Consider the following 19,770-nt stretch of genomic DNA (forward strand, 5'->3'; position numbering starts at 1 on the left):
TCCCCTACTTGAAACATTCCACACTCTCACCTTCTGTACCATTCCTAGGAGAGAAAGTCCAAACTCCTACGCATGCTTTTCTACCTCCTCTAGGAAGCCTTCTCTGTCTCCGACCATATTGAGTAGTTAAACCTGGTTTATATGTCAGCTCCCCCAAGCGCATGGTGGGATTTTCCTCTCAGGATCAGTTCTCATCCATATTTGCACACAAGGCTCTCTGGCTGCTGCTCTCATCATATAGACAAATTATTTTGGCAAAGGCTATTCTTGACTCCTGAGCCGACATCAGGATCCGTTTTGGTCCTTATACCCTTGATTCCTCTGCAACATTTAGCCTTGGGATGCTCCCGCCTTCTGGCTCTCACATTTCTTTGATTCTCTGAATTCTTTGCCCTGATTTTCCTTGCATCTCTCCAACAGCTCTAGCTGAGACTCTTTTGCAAGTTTCTTCACCTTCAAATATACTTAAATTGTGAATTTTCTCTTTAGAGTCTGGTCTTACCAACAAAATAAAATTCAGACTTCATAATACTGGCTCTGGAGAAACAGCTATGAATCCAAACCCTGACTGTCATAGGGTGGCCAAGTGACCTTGGGCCTCAGTGTACTTATCTGTGAAATAATCCTATCTCATAGGTCTATCGATAGCATCAAGTGAGTTGATACAGTAAAAATTCCTGGTACACTCTGAGCCCACACACCTGTGCTAGTGTTGTACAGTCACTGAGTGATTTTAGCCAAGCTCAATTACAGCTATGAACTGATGAATCCCAGCCCAGATTCTCACCTGGCCTCTGCGCTCAGATACCCCATTGCCTTTAGACCTATGAACTCACATCAACTCCTCTTGCTGCTTGATCCTCTTCTCCTTCAGCTTTATTGACTAATTCACCCAAGGGAACCTCTTACCATCACTGAAACTTTTCCCTTCCCCTCAACACAATGCAAAAACACCAATTATTTTCATTCCATTACCTCAGCAGTCCTCGATTATTCTCCTTCTGAGCTACCTTCGCCTCTTTAATAATTTCTCCCCACCCTAGCTGTCGTAGTCTTTGATTCTAATGTGTCATTTCTGTTACACACACAATCAAGCAACTCCCTTACTCAAATTCTTTCATAGTCTTCCTTTATCTACAGATGCAATCCCAGCTCCAGAAGGGGACACACACTCCCTTCATGATCAATCTCCCTGGAATCTGGCTAGCCCCATCCCTCCCACTCTATCAAAAACAAAACAAAACACTTGTATGCAGTACTCTTGAAAACCCTAGCACTACCCAGGAGATGACATGCCCTTTTCCATTTCTGTACCTTTGTGCATACCTTCTCAATGCCTGAGACCCACTTCCAGCCTTTATTTGGCTTGTGAATGCCCCCTCTTCCAAGTAACCCATCCTGATACCTTCTGGGTGGGTGTTTTGGGAGTTCTCTGTCCTCCATCAACATCTTGTCCATGTTTAACTTCCATTTCTGACAGCACTTTCTTGACTTCCACCTGTCTCTCTTACACTACATCAGGAGCAACTTGAGTTCACAACTGTGTCTTTCTCATTGCTCTGCCCAGAATTCTTAGGATAGAGCCAACAAGAGCAAGAGCTCAAGGTCTCCTAAATGAGAAAATTGATGACAGTCTGTAAATCAATAAATGGAGGAAAATGACCCTAAGGTTTATCTTTCAAGGGGGGGATTTGTATGAAAATGCCATGGGAGGAACATTGCACATTCCCTTTTGAGGAGGAAAACATCAGCGAGAAGTGAGTGAGCCAAAGGGGACTCTTTTCTCATTCACCCTCTTTTTTAAAAAAAAAAATATATATATATTATAATTTAAGTTCTAGGGTACATGTGCACAACGTGCAGGTTACTTACATATGTATACATGTGTCATGTTGGTGTGCTGCATCCATTAACTCGTCATTTACATTAGGTATATCTCCTAATGCTATCCCTCCCCTCTCCTCCCACCCCACAACAGGCCCCGGTGTGAGATGTTCCCCTTCCTGTGTCCAAGTGTTCTCATTGTTCAATTCCCACGGAGAAATAGGAACACTTTTACACTGTTGGTGGGACTGTAAACTAGTTCAACCATTGTGGAAGTCAGTGTGGCGATTCCTCAGGGATCTAGAACTAGAAATACCATTTGACCCAGCCATCCCATTACTGGGTATATACCCAAAGGATTATAAATCATGCTGCTATAAAGACACATGCACACGTATGTTTATTGTGGCACTACTTACAATAGCAAAGACTTGAAGCCAACCCAAATGTCTAACAATGATAGACTGGATTAAGAAAATGTGGCACATATACACCATGGAATACTATGCAGCCATAAAAAATGATGAGTTCATGTCCTTTGTAGGGACATGGATGAAGCTGGAAACCATCATTCTCAGCAAACTATCGCAAGGACAAAAAATCATTCACTGTCTTTTAAGGAAGGAGAAAAAGGGGACCATGATCACTTCTGAGGACTCTATTTGGAGAATAAACTTTTATTAAGGAAATGTGAGTACATTTGATTAAGAAAGTATCTCTGACGTCTGTCAGTCATTGGCTGGAAGGATTCAGTTCTCAAAACCCACATTATCTTCTCGTTATTCAAGGAAGAGACCCTGGCAGGTGCCAAGCAGCGAGAAAGGGAAGTCTGAGTATAATTTCCTCCTGAGAGTACCGCTCTATAATTTCACTGTTTGCAGCAGTGCATAGCATTTAAGAAATAGGGGGAGAAAGACATCACAACATTTGAATGCCCTTGTCTGAGCCAAATAAAACAAAATATGCACTGTGGCACTATGGTATGAATGTGTCCCCTCTAAACTGTATGTTAAAACCAAATGCCCTCCTAAGGGTGTTGAGAGGTGAGGCCCTTTGGAATGTGATTAAGTAATTAGGGCTTTGTCCTCATGAGTGGATTAGTGACTTATAAAAGGCCTGGAGGGAACTAGCTTAAGCTTTTTCTCCCTTCCACTTTCCACCATGTGACAAGGCAGCATTTGCCCCTTCTATCATGTAAGGATACAGCACAAGGGCCCTCACCAGGCATCAAATGCTGGTATCTTGATCTTGGACTTCCCAGTCTCCAGAACTGTGAGAACATAAGTGTATGCCATTTGCAAATTACCCAGTTTCAGGCATTTTGTTATAGCAGCACAAAAGGACTAAAATGGTGTGTTGAGGGGTAGAGACAGAAAGGGAAAGAGAGAGAGAAAGAAAAAGAGAGCCAGAGAGCGAGAGAAAACATAGAGTATGTGAATGCTAGAGTCTAAGCATCCAAGAATGAATTCTTTCAAGTGGCCACTTGCAGAATGTTCAAAACCAGGGCAGATATTGAACCCATGTGAGCCTCTGCTTCCTCTATGATTTAGGGATACTACAATATTCCTTGTAGAATTGTGAGAATTACATGAGGTTATCTGTAATAATACAGAGTTTTAAAATTTTTCTTCTCCAAAGAATTCTGGTTAACTCCATTGGGTTGAGACATAAAAGACAGTTTCACCCAATGATGGTGAAGTGATTTTTTTCAAATAAAACACCAGATTTTACTTGTTCTGAAAACACAAAGTATGATGGTGAAAGCAAAGATCTGCCTACTTCGAGGAAGAACATCAGAACAGCCTTCCAATGGTGTCTTCTGTTTTTCCAAAAGTTTCTAAATAGTAACTCAGCTACCTGAGTGTCAATGGCTGGAGTCTGTGGAGCCATGGAAACCCTTACATCAGCTGAATGGAAGATTTGTAGACTTCTTCTGTTTATGAAAACTTCTCTCTCTTAAAAAGTGCAGATCCATTACCTAATACCATGAAGTTTCTTAATCTATGTTTAGTTCCTCTAAGCTTTGTGAAATGTCTTTTGCAGAGGTTTTAGAAGGGGTGGAGCAGAAAAGATTTGGGAGTATATGAGGACAGTTAAGTCAAAGATCATTTCCTCCCTCACCTTGTTCAATGATAGAAGAGTTTGATCAAACAGAGTATGAATCTTCATGAACATTAACCTGGACTACAAAGCAAGACAAGCAGCAAGATGTATTCATTTTTAGAGCATATTATTTATATTACCAATAGAGAATAGTTTTCTAATAAAGAAAAAAAATGACAATTTTAAATAATGAAATTATGAAAATTTGTGCTACTGTTGCATAGCAACATGTTTTTCCCCCATTTCTAAAATGCTCTTAAATGTATTTTAATATTAAAACTAAAACTATAAAACAAGTGAAATGCCCAAAAATACAGCATTGGTTAAATAAATTATAATAGAATCACATGACGGAATTCTGTGTAGTTATATGTTGTAAAAATATGTAGGGTTATTGAAAATGTGTATAACTTGGAAAGTGAGAAAAACAGAGAGTAACTTACACACTACATTTCTGTGAAGGAAAATACATGTGAATATAAAATAGTTTGTGCCTAGTGAAAGAATATGATGACATTTTTCTTTGTACTTTTTCTTATTTCCACAGTATGCATATTTATGTAATCAGAACTATAAACATACACACATATATATACGTGTGCAACTGAAAGTTTAAAATGAAGATATCTGAAGGAATACATTTAAAACTGCTTTTGAGCAATATTTGACAACTCGTGGAAAAAAAAAAAAAAAACAAGAGCAGTGAAGGATCCCACTCTCTTATACCTCCTTTGGCCCAAGATCTACTCAAAAAACTTCTAGGAAAGAAAAACCTTCTAGAGTTTAGTATATTTTATTGACTATATTTCCCTAGTGTCCCTAAAGCTATTATTTCTTTAAAATGTGGCATTTTCACTTTGTAGATCTCAAATGTGAAGTAAAAAAGAGAAAATGTGATTTCTCCTATTGAAGCCGATAGGAATAAACATGACATCCATTAGTATATTAACCCATTTTCATACTGCTATGAAGAAATACCCAAGACTGGGTAATTTATTTATTTATTTATTTTTTTAAAAAAGAGGTTTAATGAACTCACAGCTACACATGGGTGGCGAGGACTTACAATCATGGCAGAAGGTGAAGAAGGAACAAAGGTACATCTTACCTGGCAGCAGGCAAGAGAGAATGTGTAGGGGAACTACCTTTTTTAAAACCATCAGTTCTCTTGAAACTTATTCACTATCACGAGAAAAGCCCGAGAAAAATCCGCCCCCATGATTCAATTACCTCCCACCAGGTTCCTCCTACAACACACAGTGATTATGGGGGCTACAATTCAAGATGAGATTTGGGTGGGGACACAGCCAAACCATATCAATTAAGTTTTTAAGTGGCAAGAAGACCCCTTCCTGAGGAATTAGCTGTAATAAGTGTAAAGTACCTGCATAAAATGTAGAGAGGAACATACATTCAGAGCTTGACCAGATCAAGTCTGTTCTAGCCCTGGCACTAACCAGCTGAGGAAGTTTGGTTCAGAGTCTCAATTACAATCAATGGAGTAGTCCATAGAGGGCTTAGGTCCTCTTGGCTAGTACTGTAAAACCTGGGCCTCTATTTTACTAGGTGCTTTACAAATATCACCTCATGGACATTTAATAGATTCTGCAAAACAAATGAAGAAAGTGAGATTAAAGAATTTTAATAACTTGCCCATGGGTACCCTGCTAACAATAGAATAAATGAAATTAGAAACAGGATATGTGTCTCCCTAAATGTCTCTGATTTTCTATTATCCTACCTCATGGCCACATGACCTTTTACTCTACTTAAGAGACCTCAGTGAGAAACGTCAAGTACCTTTAGAGTACAGAGTTCTTTTACAGCACAAAACTAGAAAGGACCACACTGCCCAGTGGCATTCTGCTCTGCCTTTGATTCCACCAGGAAGTATTTGCGCCCTGTGGGTGGCTCTGAGCTCACCAGAGGCATTTTAAATCTCAGCAGGTCAATATCCGGTCCCCTGGAAAGAGCTTTTCTTTATATACCTGCTGAATCTGTCCTCAGCCAGGGGTTAAGAGGATAAAAGGCTCAAAGCAGCAGGCTCATGAAGTCACAAATTAAAAGGTAAATTGAGAAAAAAAAATAGGACAGGGCAATCATTAACAGGAATGTGGATTTGTCCAAAAAATAATCCAGAATGTTCATCTACATAAGCACTTGGGTAACTGAAGTCTATTCACTCGTCATAGGAATAATAATAATAATGTCATTGTATGAAAGGGGGGATATAAAATTGTTGTTAAAATAATAATTGTGGAATTTTAGAGAAAAAAAGACTCAGAGATGAACAAGGCTACCTGCCCCTTTGTGCTAGATGAAACACTCACTGTAAGTGATCAATATCCTACATCAAACTGGCTTTAACAAAAATAAAAGGAATGGATTGGCTTGAACAACCGAAAAGTCACAGGACTGGGATGATGCATTAAATCTATTGCTTCTGCGGTGTGTCCAAATCATACCCACCTACCATTCATCATGGTGGACACTCTACCTTCATAAATGCATCATTGTCAAAGCCGTTGTAACGCTAAACTTGAAGGTTCACCTGCGAGCTGACTGCCCAGCTCTCTAATGGTTGCTTCTTAGTCCAGCAAAACTGAACACTCAATGCGGCTCCCAAATATTTATAATTCCCACTCACTTTCAAAAGTGTGGGAATGAATGAAAAGGATCTCAACATATTTTAATTAGAGAAGTGGGAAAAAAAGATTGTTTCTGACAGAACCAGAAAAATCAATTAATCACTGGCAAGCAAAGATAATTGCATTTCTGAGTCTATTAAGGCACATCAGGGCTAGTTAGCTAATTTCACAGGGGAGCTGGATGTCGCTGGGCATTAGGCAGTGATGGGAAATATCAGGTAGAAACACAAGATGACATTTTCTTTCAGGAAGCACTTGACTTTCAACTCAACCATTTCCACTTTGGTAGAGAAAAGGTAGGTGAGTGTGTTCAAAGGAGATTTCAATCCTAACATTTCTGTGAGCCTTCACACTTTTACATCAGCTCTGATAATAGTGATTATAAGTTCTTTTTGTGAGACTGTTCTGCGGATGAGAACAGAATTTTTCAGTAAAATCGTCTAAAGCCACTGGGGAGAAAATCTCCTAAATCATATTGTAAAGAAGGGGAGGAAGAAAGACAGGGGATGAATCTAAACAACAAACAATGAAAAATCTTACTCGGAAAGAAAATCGGTTTGATTTAGAGTTTTGTCTGAATTAATATTTAAAACTAAATTTGAATTCATTGTCAAGGACAAATGTTAGCTCCATTTCAGCTAACAATATTAGAAATGCAGGTTCATGCTCTCGTAAATAGATACAAATGAGTTATGGATATACTGATGATTAACAAATATCTATGTAATGAGTTTCATAATTAATTGTTCATTTAGAAAGAATTTCCTTGGGGGAAAAGTATTGCATATGAAAATAAGACCATTCCTCCTGCTTTCTCACCACTAGCACCATGCGGGAAAGCTAACACAAAGTCTCCGGAATTTCCACAGCAGAAGAATGCATAAACAGAGTTAAGATCCAGTGTCCTACTGAGGAAGAGGAGGCTTCGCAATCCGGTTATGAAAGTAGAAGTCAGGGTCTCATTTTCTTTATAATAAAGAGGCTAGCAAAGAGAGGCTGAGATTACTTGGCCTGTGTAATCTTCACTTAGCCTTAATCCCGTCATTTCCAACCTTGGAATTACCTCAGGAACTTTAGCAAGTGCTGACACATCGGTCCCACTGTGAAGATTTTTTTACTTAATTGGTCTGGAGGATAAAAATTTCAGTTTTCCAGGAACTTCTAGTACACAATGAAGGTTGAGATTTTCACAGGAACTCTTTCAGCAGTGCTCTTCAACCAGAGTCATCCAGGGAACATATTAAAACACGGTCTCCTAAGCCCCTCAACCAGAGATTCTGACTCAGTAGGTCTGAGACCAGGGCTAAGAATTTCCATTTGTTTTTTTTGTTTTTTGAGATGAAGTCTCACTCTGTTGCCCAGGCAGGAGTGCAGTGGCACAATCTTGGTTCACTGCAACCTCTACCTCCCTGGTTCAAGCAACTCCCCTGCCTCAGCCTCCCGAGTAGCTGGGATTACAGGTGCACGCCACCACGTCCAGCTAATTTTTTTGTATTTTTAGTAGAGACGGGGTTTCACCATGTTGGCCAGACTTGTCTCGAACTCCTGACCTCAGGCAATCTACACTCCTCAGCCTCCCAAAGCTGGGATTACAGGTGTGAGCCACCTCGCCCAGCCAAGAATTTCCATTTCTAATGTGTTCCCAGCTGATGGGGATGCTGCTGGTCCATGAACCACCATTTGAGTAGCACTGATTTAAACAGAACGTTAGGAATTTGGAATCATCTTCTATTACTATCATTTAATGAAGATTCATGTGACTTATCCGTAATTGAATAAATTTTGAAAGAAGAAACAGGAAGTTCAATACAATGAAAGATAAGCTAAATTTTTCTCCCAGTATGCACAGACCCTATGCTGGGCACTGGCAATGCAAAGTCAAATAAGATCAGATCTTTACTCTGAAGAAGCTCACATTGACAGAGAAGAAGGCAAAGCCACACATTACCTCTCTAACATTCCTTTTTTGCAGTTTCCTCTTCTGCAGTCTAGAAAGTCTGTGGCAGTTGACACTCACATCCCTACATCTCCAAGTCTAATAAAAAGTATACTGCAATAAATAAATTCATAAATCGTCTCACCTCCACCCACTCCCCCATGCTTACTCTTCACTTTGACCATGAGTTGTCATCTTTGGTCTTTCAGGTGGGCTCGGCATTCTGATATCCAGGTCCCTTGTCGGGCTGACCCACATCCATCCTTAAAGTGACAGCTCTGCTGTTATTTCACTCTGAGACATCTGTTCCGACTCTGCCTAGAGACTGCATTCCTCCTTCTCTGTTTCTTCATAGTATCCCCAGTCTGTCTCAGTGACAAGCATCTACCATGCATATGATGGCCATTTTCTTTTTTTCCTGATTTTAAATTTTAGTTTTAATTTTTGTGGGTACATAGTAGGTATAGATATTTATGGGGCACATAAGATGTTTTAATACAGGCATGCAATGCATAGTAATCACCTCATGGAGAAGACAGTATTCATCTCCTCAAGTGTATTTGTGCTTTGTGTTATAAACAATCCAATTACCCTCTTTTAAGTTATTTTTAAACGCACAATTATTATTGACTATAGTCACTCTGTTGTGCTGTCAAATAGTAGGACTTATTCTAATTTCTTCTGTACCCATTAACCAGCCCCACCTCCCTCTCACCATCCCCCACCCCCATATCATTTTTTATTTATTTTATTTTTTTTTTTTACCAAATACCATTACACAATTTGGTGATGGTAGGGACCACTCATCTGATCATCTCCTCAAGTAGTATTGTGCATGGACTATGGTGCACATGCGAGTCTTCACTGACAGCCATTGGTTGAGTGACCCTTTAATTTAGGAGACTTTGGTCTGAATGACTTATAGCTGTTTCCATAACCTCAAGTCACCTTCTAAGATGTGAAGAAGACGTTGCAAGGTGGATAGCGCATGCTGCTTGAAGTCAGACGTTCTGGCCTTCTCATTTGTTAGCTGTCTGTACTTGGGCAAAAAACTTAGCTTGGGGACTTGGTTTCTTCATGCCACAGAAGTTATACAGAGTCTTGGGGACGTTTTGAGGATAAATTGGATAATGTATAAATGGTATGACACATGGTAGGATTACTTATTATTGTTATCTAATTGGGATATACATACCCCATAAAAATAACTTCAAGAATTACTTGATGGTCATTTTCTATGTATGTGTCAGTCTCTCTCATTAGCTGGTAAACACCTCAATGCCAGGGGATCTATCTTTTCATCTTAGTGTTTCTAGAGCCGAAAGCAATAGCATATGCCAACTAGTGTCCTTGGGAATGAGTAGATGACCAAATAAAGCATGTACACATGTGTCTTAGGAATATGGAAAAGCTAGGGATTCCAAAAATCTGGGCTGAACACAATAGCTAAATGTCAATATACAGAAATGGTTTGGAGAGGAGGTTATATTGAGCTGGAACTTGTATAGCATAGAATTTTCAAGAGAGATGCTGAGGGGAAGAGGGCCAAGAATTGTCTGATGAGTGAGAGCAAAAAGAAACTGCGAGGGTTTTAAAGAGGGAAGCAAGGTGGTCACGGCAACCTTTTTGGGTAGTAACTCCATTAATAATGTTATTGACAGGTTAAAGACAAGGCTGTACTTGTAGTAGTGAAAATTTAGTTGGCATCTGCTAGATACAAAGTACCCTACTACCTTCTCTGCATATATTAATTAATGCCGTAAACTTTCAGATTGCCCCACAAGACAGACTTTGTCACCACCATTTTATAGGCCATACAATGTTGGGTTGGGGGAAGTTTCCAAGTCCTCAGAGCTCATAAATGGCAGACCATGGCTTCAAATTAAGGTCTGACCCCAAAGCCAGGTCCTCAGTACTTCCCTGCCCCTGCCTTTCTGTCAGCATGAGTCTTACTGCTGAATGTGGGGGTGACATCCTATGATTCTTGGTGACTGGTCTGAGGAAACGTTTTCCCTTTGAGAATCTGTGTCAGTCCATATAGACTTTGGATGAAGGCATGCTGACTGTTTGCTCAAAGCAAACATCATTACGAGGCAGTGTGCATTCTCAGACTGGAACGAACACCCATGGATATAAATGTGCTAGAAGCAAGGAACTCCCTGATCAGGACAAATTATCAGGCAATATTCTTTCTTCTTTATCTTTATGCTTCCAACATAGCATCTTATAAAAACTGGAGAGGAGGTTTCTTTCTGGCCAGCTATGTAACAATGAGCTGCAACATTTGGATGGAGGAGATATTTCTCATCAACTACATAAATGACGTGGAACTTGGAAGACCACAGTCAGGCTCAGTCTGAGAAAGGGTACTCTCCCTCTCTTGCAATCCCCAACTCTAATTTTTACCATCCCAAAGACCTTGTGAGCACACATTTAATCACACATCCTCGCACCCCGAAAAGGAACCAACTTCCCCAAAATCTACATTTCTTCTCTTTACTAACATCAGAAGACCATTTGCTTTTCTTCAGAAGCTACCCTGGGGCCCCACCTTGCCCACCAGGCTTGGATTGCAGCCATGCTTTCTCCATGGAACACTTGCTGGATAAAGTAACTACACTTCATTTTAAGCACATTTTAAGCCCCACAGCTCCTGTGGGACTCAGACGAGAAAAATACTTAGCACTTGAGCATCAGGGATCATGCCTCTCAGGAACACCCCTGGCAAATGCAGAATCCTGGTTGGCATCATGCCCAGTCTGTCCACAGCTGCCTGAAGGCAGGATCTAGGAGGCTGGTGGTTATCAACTGCAAAGTTTTGTTGCTGATGAGACCTTAGAGATGCTAGACATCATTACAAAACAGTGTGCATCCACCTGAGAGGTCTAATTCACTTCACCAAAACCACGCCCAGACCTGTCCATAGAAGTAACTGCAATCAAGTGACCCTCAAGCTTATGTAGTCATAAGATTATGCCCTCATCCACATCTGAAATATGTGCCTAAATACGCACCTTCCTTGAAACCATGAAATGCTAGCCTTAGAGCTAGAAGCTTGTAAGAATATTCCTAATCTTCCGGGCGAGTGGTCTCCAACTATTAATGATTTGCATGTTTATCTGTAAAACCATTCTTGAGTATAAACCCCAATATATGTATATTTATTTATAAATACTATACATGTACAATTATACTCATATATAATATGCATTATAAATATAGAAAAAGGTATTTTAAAGATGAGAGAAGGATATAATAATCCATGTTTTAAAAATAGATATTTTATATATTAATAGATCACATAACATTTTGGGCTTTTTTCTGAGATGGAGTCTCGCTCTGTCACCCAGGCTAGAGTGCAGTAGCACAATCTCAGCTCACTGCAACCTCCACCTCCTGGTTCAAGCAATTCTCCTGCCTCAGCCTCCCAAGTAGCTGAAATTACACGTGCCCGCCACCACTCTCAGGTGATTTTTGTATTTTTGATAGAGATGGACTTTCACCATGTTGGCCAGGCTGGTCTCCAACTCCCAAACTCAAGTGATCCACCTGCCTCAGCCTTCCGAAGTGCTGGGATTACCGGCGTGAGCCACCATGCCTGGCTGATCACGTAACATTTTTGGTCTCCCGAAAAACATTACAGTGGCTCCAAGTTCTGGTTTTAGTTTAGCCTAATTCAATATTAGACATTAGTGGTGAGCATGGATAAACGAGACACTTCCCAAAAACATACTGATCTAGAAAAAAGGGAAGAGTATCCTAGGCTTGCTGAATAGGTGATGATTTTTTCCTCATTTTTCAAGCTTTTTTGCAACTCAGCAAGGGTCTATTCCTGTTTTGGATGTGTTATTTTGAAATATTTTGTTAATGGTGATTATTTTGTGTCTGTCAATATCTCAAGGCCCAATATCCATTTAGAATAAGGTGTGTTATAAGTATTTATGCTTACAAGTCTATATATCAAATAGTTTTAAAAATATAACTAAATCACTATCTACCTATTGTTAGATAGATTAGCTTATCATCTTTAATTCTTACTGTGTGTATCAATAGGCTTTTGTAAGAAGTAGGATAAATGTGGTTGGTTCTGGCATTTCCTGGTATTTAGTATGCTTCCATTATTATCTTCAATTCATGATTCATCATGGTATTAGACATTTTTCTATTTGTCTTTTCCTAACTCTTCATAACCAACGATATGAGGGTTAGTGAAGTTAAAACTAGAAATCAATTTAGAGCTGTATGTAACTGGCCAGTTGCACACTGCAGTATTTTGCAATGTCAGTCTGTGCTACAAACTCCCTCTTTGCTCTTGAGACCTAAGTTACTGAATGGGATTCTGCCATACAGAAACAGCAAGGTCCTCCACATCAATCTGGATTCTAATTATTAGTGAAGCTTGATTTCCATTTTTTTTTCTTTTTCACCAAAGCAATTGTAAATAGACGTTCTAATACTTTCTTCCCACATCCTGATGGCTGTCTTGTGTACCCTGGGGAGAATGAAGCCCACTTTGCACCTTAAATAATAAAATAATATAAAATAATACATGATTTTGAATGAGAGAAGCTTAGCTTCAGCTCCTCACTCTGCTATGTTAAAGCTATGTACTGTTCTACTTCTCTAATCCCAAGTTATCTATCTGGTAAATGAAGATAATACTGCTTAGTTCTATGGTTTGTTATGAAAAGTCAGGAAAAGACAAATAAGAAAAATGTCTAATATCATGATGGAAACCTGACATTATCAAAATTTCTTGCTTTTCTTGTAAATGTGAACCTGAAAAGCAGAGTGGAGTGGTGCCAAAGGAGCTCCCGAAGCAGTAGCACAGCCTGGACTCAGGAGTACTAGCCCCAAGCCCAGGGCTCCTATCAATATACAATGTGACTTCTGATCAAATGAGAGATGGACCAATGGCAACAGGACTTCCAGAAGGATGCACAGAGCTTTGCCTCATTAAAGCTCAGCCTCTGTGAATGCTGCCCAGAACCCCTCCTCATATGCCTCCTTCCCTGAAACAGAAAGCTGGTCTCAGAACCATTTCCCATTCTTCTCACTGCCTGGGGTTCAGGTCACCCACCAAAACCACTCAGCCTCACTGAATTTCATCATTAAGTAAGTAGGGGCCATAGCACACAAGAGGCACTTGAAGCATTAAACTCAGGGTTATCTTTTCACAACTGGAGTCTAATCTTGGAGGTAGATTATTAAAATGTACATGGATTCTTAGTCTTCTATCTAGAGATGGTATCTATTTCTTCATTTTGAAGCTAGACTGGCCTTGTGACCTGCTTTGGTCAGTGGAATGTATTAGAAAAACAACTTTATGCAAATTCCAAGACTGAACAACAGATTTTGTGTGTTTCCCCTCTTGATAGCCCAAGCCTGCTGGAGGATGAAAGGCCACACGGAGAACCACAACAGCCCAGCTGGGAGCCCCAGACCTGTGAGTGAGCCCAGTGAGAACATCCAAGCCACATCTAACTCAGTAGAACCACCCAGCTGAGCCCAGTCCAAACTGCTTACTCATGAGCTAAACTAAGTTGTTGTTTTTAAGCCATTAAGTTTTAGAAAAGTTTGTTATGCAAATGGATAGATACCCCTTGTTTTTTACTAATTTGCTCTGTTAATTGGAGACTTAATTCAATTTCTATTAACTTTGCTTTTTGTGTGTCAGTAACATGTCAAAAGTAGTAGCAACCATCATGAAGACATGTAGTTCACCTCTGTGTTTGGTTTCTTATATAACCATTTCACATCTTGATTACTTACAATGAGCCTTGGAGGTAAGTCTATCGTGAGGATTTATTGATATCACCTGCACGTGAAATGCCAAATTCAGACTGCATCCTCAAAAAGATGAAAGCATTATACTTCAATTATATGAATTGATGTTTGCAAATACCAACATTATCAGTTTTTGAAAGATCTAGGCACAAGTGTTACAATGCGTGGTTTTGAAGTAATGGCCTGCATCAGCATCAATATTGAACATACTGACTCCTTTTTACCACAGCTACACAGGCAAGCTTCATTTTCCATCAATTCACTTCCCTTTAAAATTGACATATTTATTAGAAAGAGCCACCAAGAAGCTAGTAGGTAGAAGGGAGTGCAGGAGGGAGGAGATGAATTAGCACTTTCTAGTCTCTGTCAATATGTGGTTTATTTTCAGATGCAATAAAGGTTTGGATTTTTGACTTGGCAAGAAAACACAATGAAAATCTTTTCTTCATTAGTCCCAAATTTCCTACAATCTGACTTCCCCACCTCCACCTTCTTCCACGGAAAGAAACAAACATACACACACACACACACACACAAACTCACACACACACACAAACACAAATTGTAAAGCCTACTTACCCTCTCTGAAAGAGATCCACATTATAAAATTTATGTAGCTCCACCGAAAACTCAACCGTTCCTTGTATTTCAGACATGATCTTTTTGGCTCATTACCTGAAAAACAAGAGAGAAATTAACAGCTTGAGATCACATCAGCCAGTCAGAGAGAACCTGGCTTTTACAACAGGAAACCAGTCTGACCAACAGGACCAACAGGAGTAGCATGTGCCCACTGAACGTCACCACTCAGGGTTCCTTTTATGGAAAAAGACCCAGAGAGACAAAATGACTTGCCTACTGTCACAGCTTCTAACTAGAAGGGCCAAGAGGCAGACCCAGGTGTCCTAACTCCAAAGCTGAGTTGCTCCCCTGCCCTTTCCTATCTGTCAGTATCATGGAGAAAACCACAACATCCCGGCTGAGAGCACATCCTTCATGGCCAAAGGCACAAGAATCCCTGCTCTACCACTTTCCAGCTGTGTGACCTTGAGCAAGTCACTTAAATTCTCTCATCTTCAGTGTTCTCATCTGTAACGTGAGGACTGATAATAGCACATAACTTTGATAGATGGTGGGAAGAGAAAATAAACATGCTACATTGAGCACTTTGCACAGTCATCTGTGTAGTAAATACACAATAAGTTGTAGCTATCATTGATAATAATAATTTAAAATGATTTTATCATTGATAATATAAATGCGGTCTCTAAAGACTGAAGGTGGCTGCAGCGATATCAAGCATGGAACATAGAGCATGTGGGTGCTGCTGCCAGGTAGATGTCTAACCCAACTTGACAAGTTGCTAATTTTCCAATTAGCAACCTGGGGGTCAGTAACAAGAGGGTTGAACAGAAAAGATGGGAGGGAAAAAACATTAAAACAGTCCAAGTCTGGGATGAGAAAGAAACCAAGAGGTACATTTAAAGCAGGCTGGGTTTTCTGAGAATATGAAAGCATCTAGATATCAGGAATGTGATGAAAGGGAAAGAAGCTTACTTGTATTGAGCACCTACTACATTCTTGGTGTTGCATAAAGTATTCCACGTAAGTTGCCTGATTTTTTCCAACAAGAATTTTGTATTATTCTTGCCCCATTTTACATGCAAGAAAAAAGGACCAGAGAAGCTCCGACCTGGAGCCACTTTCTAACTCTGCAATGTGCTGGTGGTGTGGCCTTTGGTAAGACCCTCCCATTCTCCAAGCCTGTTTACTACCACGTATAACAGGGATAATGCAAGCTACTGAGTAGAATCCTGATAGGATAAGAGGTAATGACTTGCAATATACCTGGCACCTAGCAGGATCTCAAGACCTGGTATGACCTCTGGGAAGGGAGAAAATGAGAGAGAAGGAGGAGAGGGGAAAGGAAGGGAACACGTGGTTCTGTCACCTGGCAACTGGTGATTCACACTTGGGTCTCCTTCCAAAGACCCTCTTTCTGCCCCCAGATGCCTCAGGGACCAGATCATTCTTGTGGTTCAGAGCGCAACCTCACTGCAGTTAACAGGGTCAGGCTAGGCCAGATCCCACAGATAAGAGCAAGAGGGATTAACTGGGCCTTAACTGCATCTCAGCTCAGGCAAATGTTTCATCTGGGAAATAGTTCTAGAGATTCAGAGGGCTGCATACCAAATTAAAATCCTTAGAACCAACCTCTATAAATTCTGCAAGACAGAATTTCAATCTGGCAAACATGGAAAGGCCTAGCTCACAAAATGTGCCAAAAACCCATTTCCCAACGAAGAGCCATGGAGGTGCACCCTGGCCCTGCCCAACACACCGGAGCCAGTCAAGGTCAGAACCCGAGGCTCAATTTTAATCCCAAGTCATTTCCAGTCAAAGCCAGATGGAGGGGCAAGCAAATGGAAGCCACTCTGTGCTTCCCTTCATAATCACATTAAACGTCAACAGCTGCATTGTCCTCATTTTCTCATCACCCCACTCAGTCTGAATCCTCCAAAAACTCAGAGCTGGTAAAACCATCTGACTCCTTTCTTGGGGTTGTTAGCTTTCCATTATCCCCAGTTCCCCTCCTGATCTCTGATACTGAGGAGGAGAATATCTAGAAAGAGAGACAAAGGGAGAGCACGAACAATGCACCCCAACAGTGCCAGTGTGTACCATATACTACACAGTGATGGGGGTTCCATGCGTGACTTCACACAAAAGCCCTCTGCATGGGTAGTATTGGCCCCGAGCCACACAGACAGTGGTGCTGTTCAGGCAAAGAGTGCCTATCCAGGAGGCTGGATTTTCCATCTCCTGCACTTACTGGCAGAATGGCTGGGACCATGTTTTGGGGTAGAGTTAATATTTAGAAGAAAATATCTAATGCATGGAGAATACCACACAGAATATTCTTTTCTCCTTGAAAGATGCACCATACCATGCTGTTGTTCAGGACGAATGGGACAGAGTTCTGGAACTTGTAAACACAGACACAGCTTCTTGGGGGGAAGCTGCCTTTTCCTTTAAAATAGCATGTTAGGCATTATAACCAAACACCCATCATGCAGTGAGGAAGATGAGTTCCCATGTAAAATAGTTTTGTTTTTTGTTTGTTTGTTTGTTTTTAAGACAGAGTCTCGCACTGTCACCCAGGCTGGAGTGCAGTGGCTCCATCTCGGCTCACTGCAAGCTCCGCCTCCCGGGTTCATGCCATTCTTCCGCCTCAGCCTCCTGAGTAGCTAGGACTACAGGCACCTGCCACCACACCCGGCTAATTTTTCATATTTTTAGTAGAGATGGGGTTTCACTGTGTTAGCCAGGATGGTCTTGATCTCCTGACCTCGTGATCCGCCAGCCTCGGCCTCCCAAAGTGCTGGGATTACAGGCATGAGCCACCACACTCTGCCCCATGTAAAATACTTTTAAAACTCTCTGTTGATTTTGCTGGTAACATCCTTGGTCCACTTTGTGGTCAGTAATCTAGAGCCATTTGTCTTGGTCCCAACCTTCTCCCCTTCTCTTTCCATCTGAAGATTATTGGGAAGCTATCAGAGAGGTGGTTTTCAGGTGTGGTCCTCAGACCAGTGGCATCAGCAACACTTTGTTATGAAAACAAAGTCTTGAGTCCCACACCAGACCTACTCAGTCAGAAACTCCAGAGGTGAGGTTCAGGGATCTGTGTTTTCACAAGTTTTCCAGGGAATTTAGGTGCAAACACTAATTTGAGAACCACTGGCCTAAAGACAAGGGTTTTAGCATTAACCAGACCTGAGTTAACTTGGTTTCTTGTGAGCTGCATGACCTTGGATCCATTCCTTAACTTCTCTGTCCCTCATTGCTAAGAGGTCAAGAGCAAGTGTACCCACCCTATAAAAGTGTCTTCATGATCAGTAGGGAGACAGCATTCAAAGTGTTTAATATAGTGTCTGGCATATTGTTGGAACATATTTATGACATATGCACACAATAGACCCATGACACATACCTAACACACACGTCACACTCATACACACAAACACACAGATACATACAATATGCATTGATAAAACACACACACACAAAGCTTCATCACACACACAAGATGCCCATGACACATACCCAGCACACACTGGGTGCTGAAAAGACTGTCCGGGAAAGTCCGTTCTCTGCCTCTGTAGGACTGAGTTCAGGTGCAAGGTTCTGAGAATGCATCGTGATGAGTGCAGTGAGAAGTGTCAGCATACATCATGCTCAGGAGGAGGGCAGGACATGATTCAGATCTCCATCCCCAGCACATCAGCAATCACACCTTGGGTAGACCAGTTTTCCTCAATATTTGTTCCAAGAACTTCCCACGAAACATCAGAAAACCCAGCACTCACCCCCAACATGAGCATGTACCATATACACAACATACCCAACCCAAAATACACCGGCACCATGTGCACACACACCACAGACATCTTCTCTGCACTAACTTCCTACTACAACCAGTGCCACCCACCATTCTAGTGAATTCAGTCATTCTGCTGCATTTGGTGTGACTCTGAAAAGCTCACCTTCAAACCTGCACTTCCTGAAAGCTGTGTGTCCAGGCACTCTGGCACTCTAAAGCACACGGAGCTTACAAGCAGACCTTGCCCTCATGATGCTCAGGGACTGGGAAAGGGTGATCCAGTGACAATCACAACGACAGTGATGACGACTCAGGAAGAGGGGGAACCTGGGTCTTTGGCACTCAGGTACGGCCTCCCTGGGAAGGCTGGCTTCTGAATGAGGAGGCCTTTGCCATGCCTCAGTCTGGGTCATCAATGCAGATCTCTTCTGTTCAGAAAGTGAAGAGAGTAACCTCAGCAGGTCATCTCAACCTCGGCTCACCTGAAGTCGACACATCTGCCCTTGGTACTGCCCTTCACTGTGTAACCTCCCTGGGCCCCTAGTTACTGCCTGGTCCTCACTTAGGCAGCAACACCCTCAGCTTACACCTGTGTACAGACAGCTTGCCCCTGGTGCACCACATTTTAGGCAAACATGCCTAGAGAAGAGGATGGAGGGAGGGGCAGGATGAGAAGGCCCCTGAAGCCTATATCTAGAGATTAACACAGGCATCATCAGATTAGCCTTCCTTGTGGACAGTGGAGAGAACAGCCTATCTCTAAAGCAATATACATACAGGCTTCAGAACCAGACGCCTGGGTCTCAATGGCCCTGGGTGACCTTGGAGTCATTATTATCTTCCTGGGCCTCATTTTCCTTGTTTGTAAAGTGAGGATAATAATAATAACTACTTCCTGGAGTATTGCAATAATTAAAACTATTAACATACATAAGGCACTCAGAATAGAGACTGGCATGTAATAACCTTTCAATACACGCAGACTATGTTTAGCTTTGTTACAGAAGACAGAACTAGGAGACAGGGTAAAAGAAAATGCAGTGAAATTACAGCCTTATTTGGTTTTCATTCACTAAAAAAAAAATCTT

General features: G+C 41.2%; 1 protein-coding gene across 4 annotated transcripts in view; it reads right to left on the reverse strand.

Moving 5' to 3' along the window:
* The window catches only part of FAM135B (family with sequence similarity 135 member B), a 364,989-nt gene that overhangs the window by 223,423 nt on the left and 121,796 nt on the right, over window positions 1-19,770 (reverse strand). For all 4 annotated transcript variants that reach the window (XM_030794947.1, XM_012506834.2, XM_030794946.1 and 1 more), the window contains one exon: window positions 14,878-14,973. In XM_030794947.1, coding sequence (XP_030650807.1) covers window positions 14,878-14,954 — 77 coding nt within the window. In that variant the 5' untranslated portion in view covers window positions 14,955-14,973. The remainder of the gene's footprint in view (window positions 1-14,877; window positions 14,974-19,770) is intronic.

Source organism: Nomascus leucogenys, chromosome 16 (genome assembly GCF_006542625.1).
Source record: "Nomascus leucogenys isolate Asia chromosome 16, Asia_NLE_v1, whole genome shotgun sequence".
Classification (NCBI taxonomy): domain Eukaryota; kingdom Metazoa; phylum Chordata; class Mammalia; order Primates; family Hylobatidae; genus Nomascus; species Nomascus leucogenys.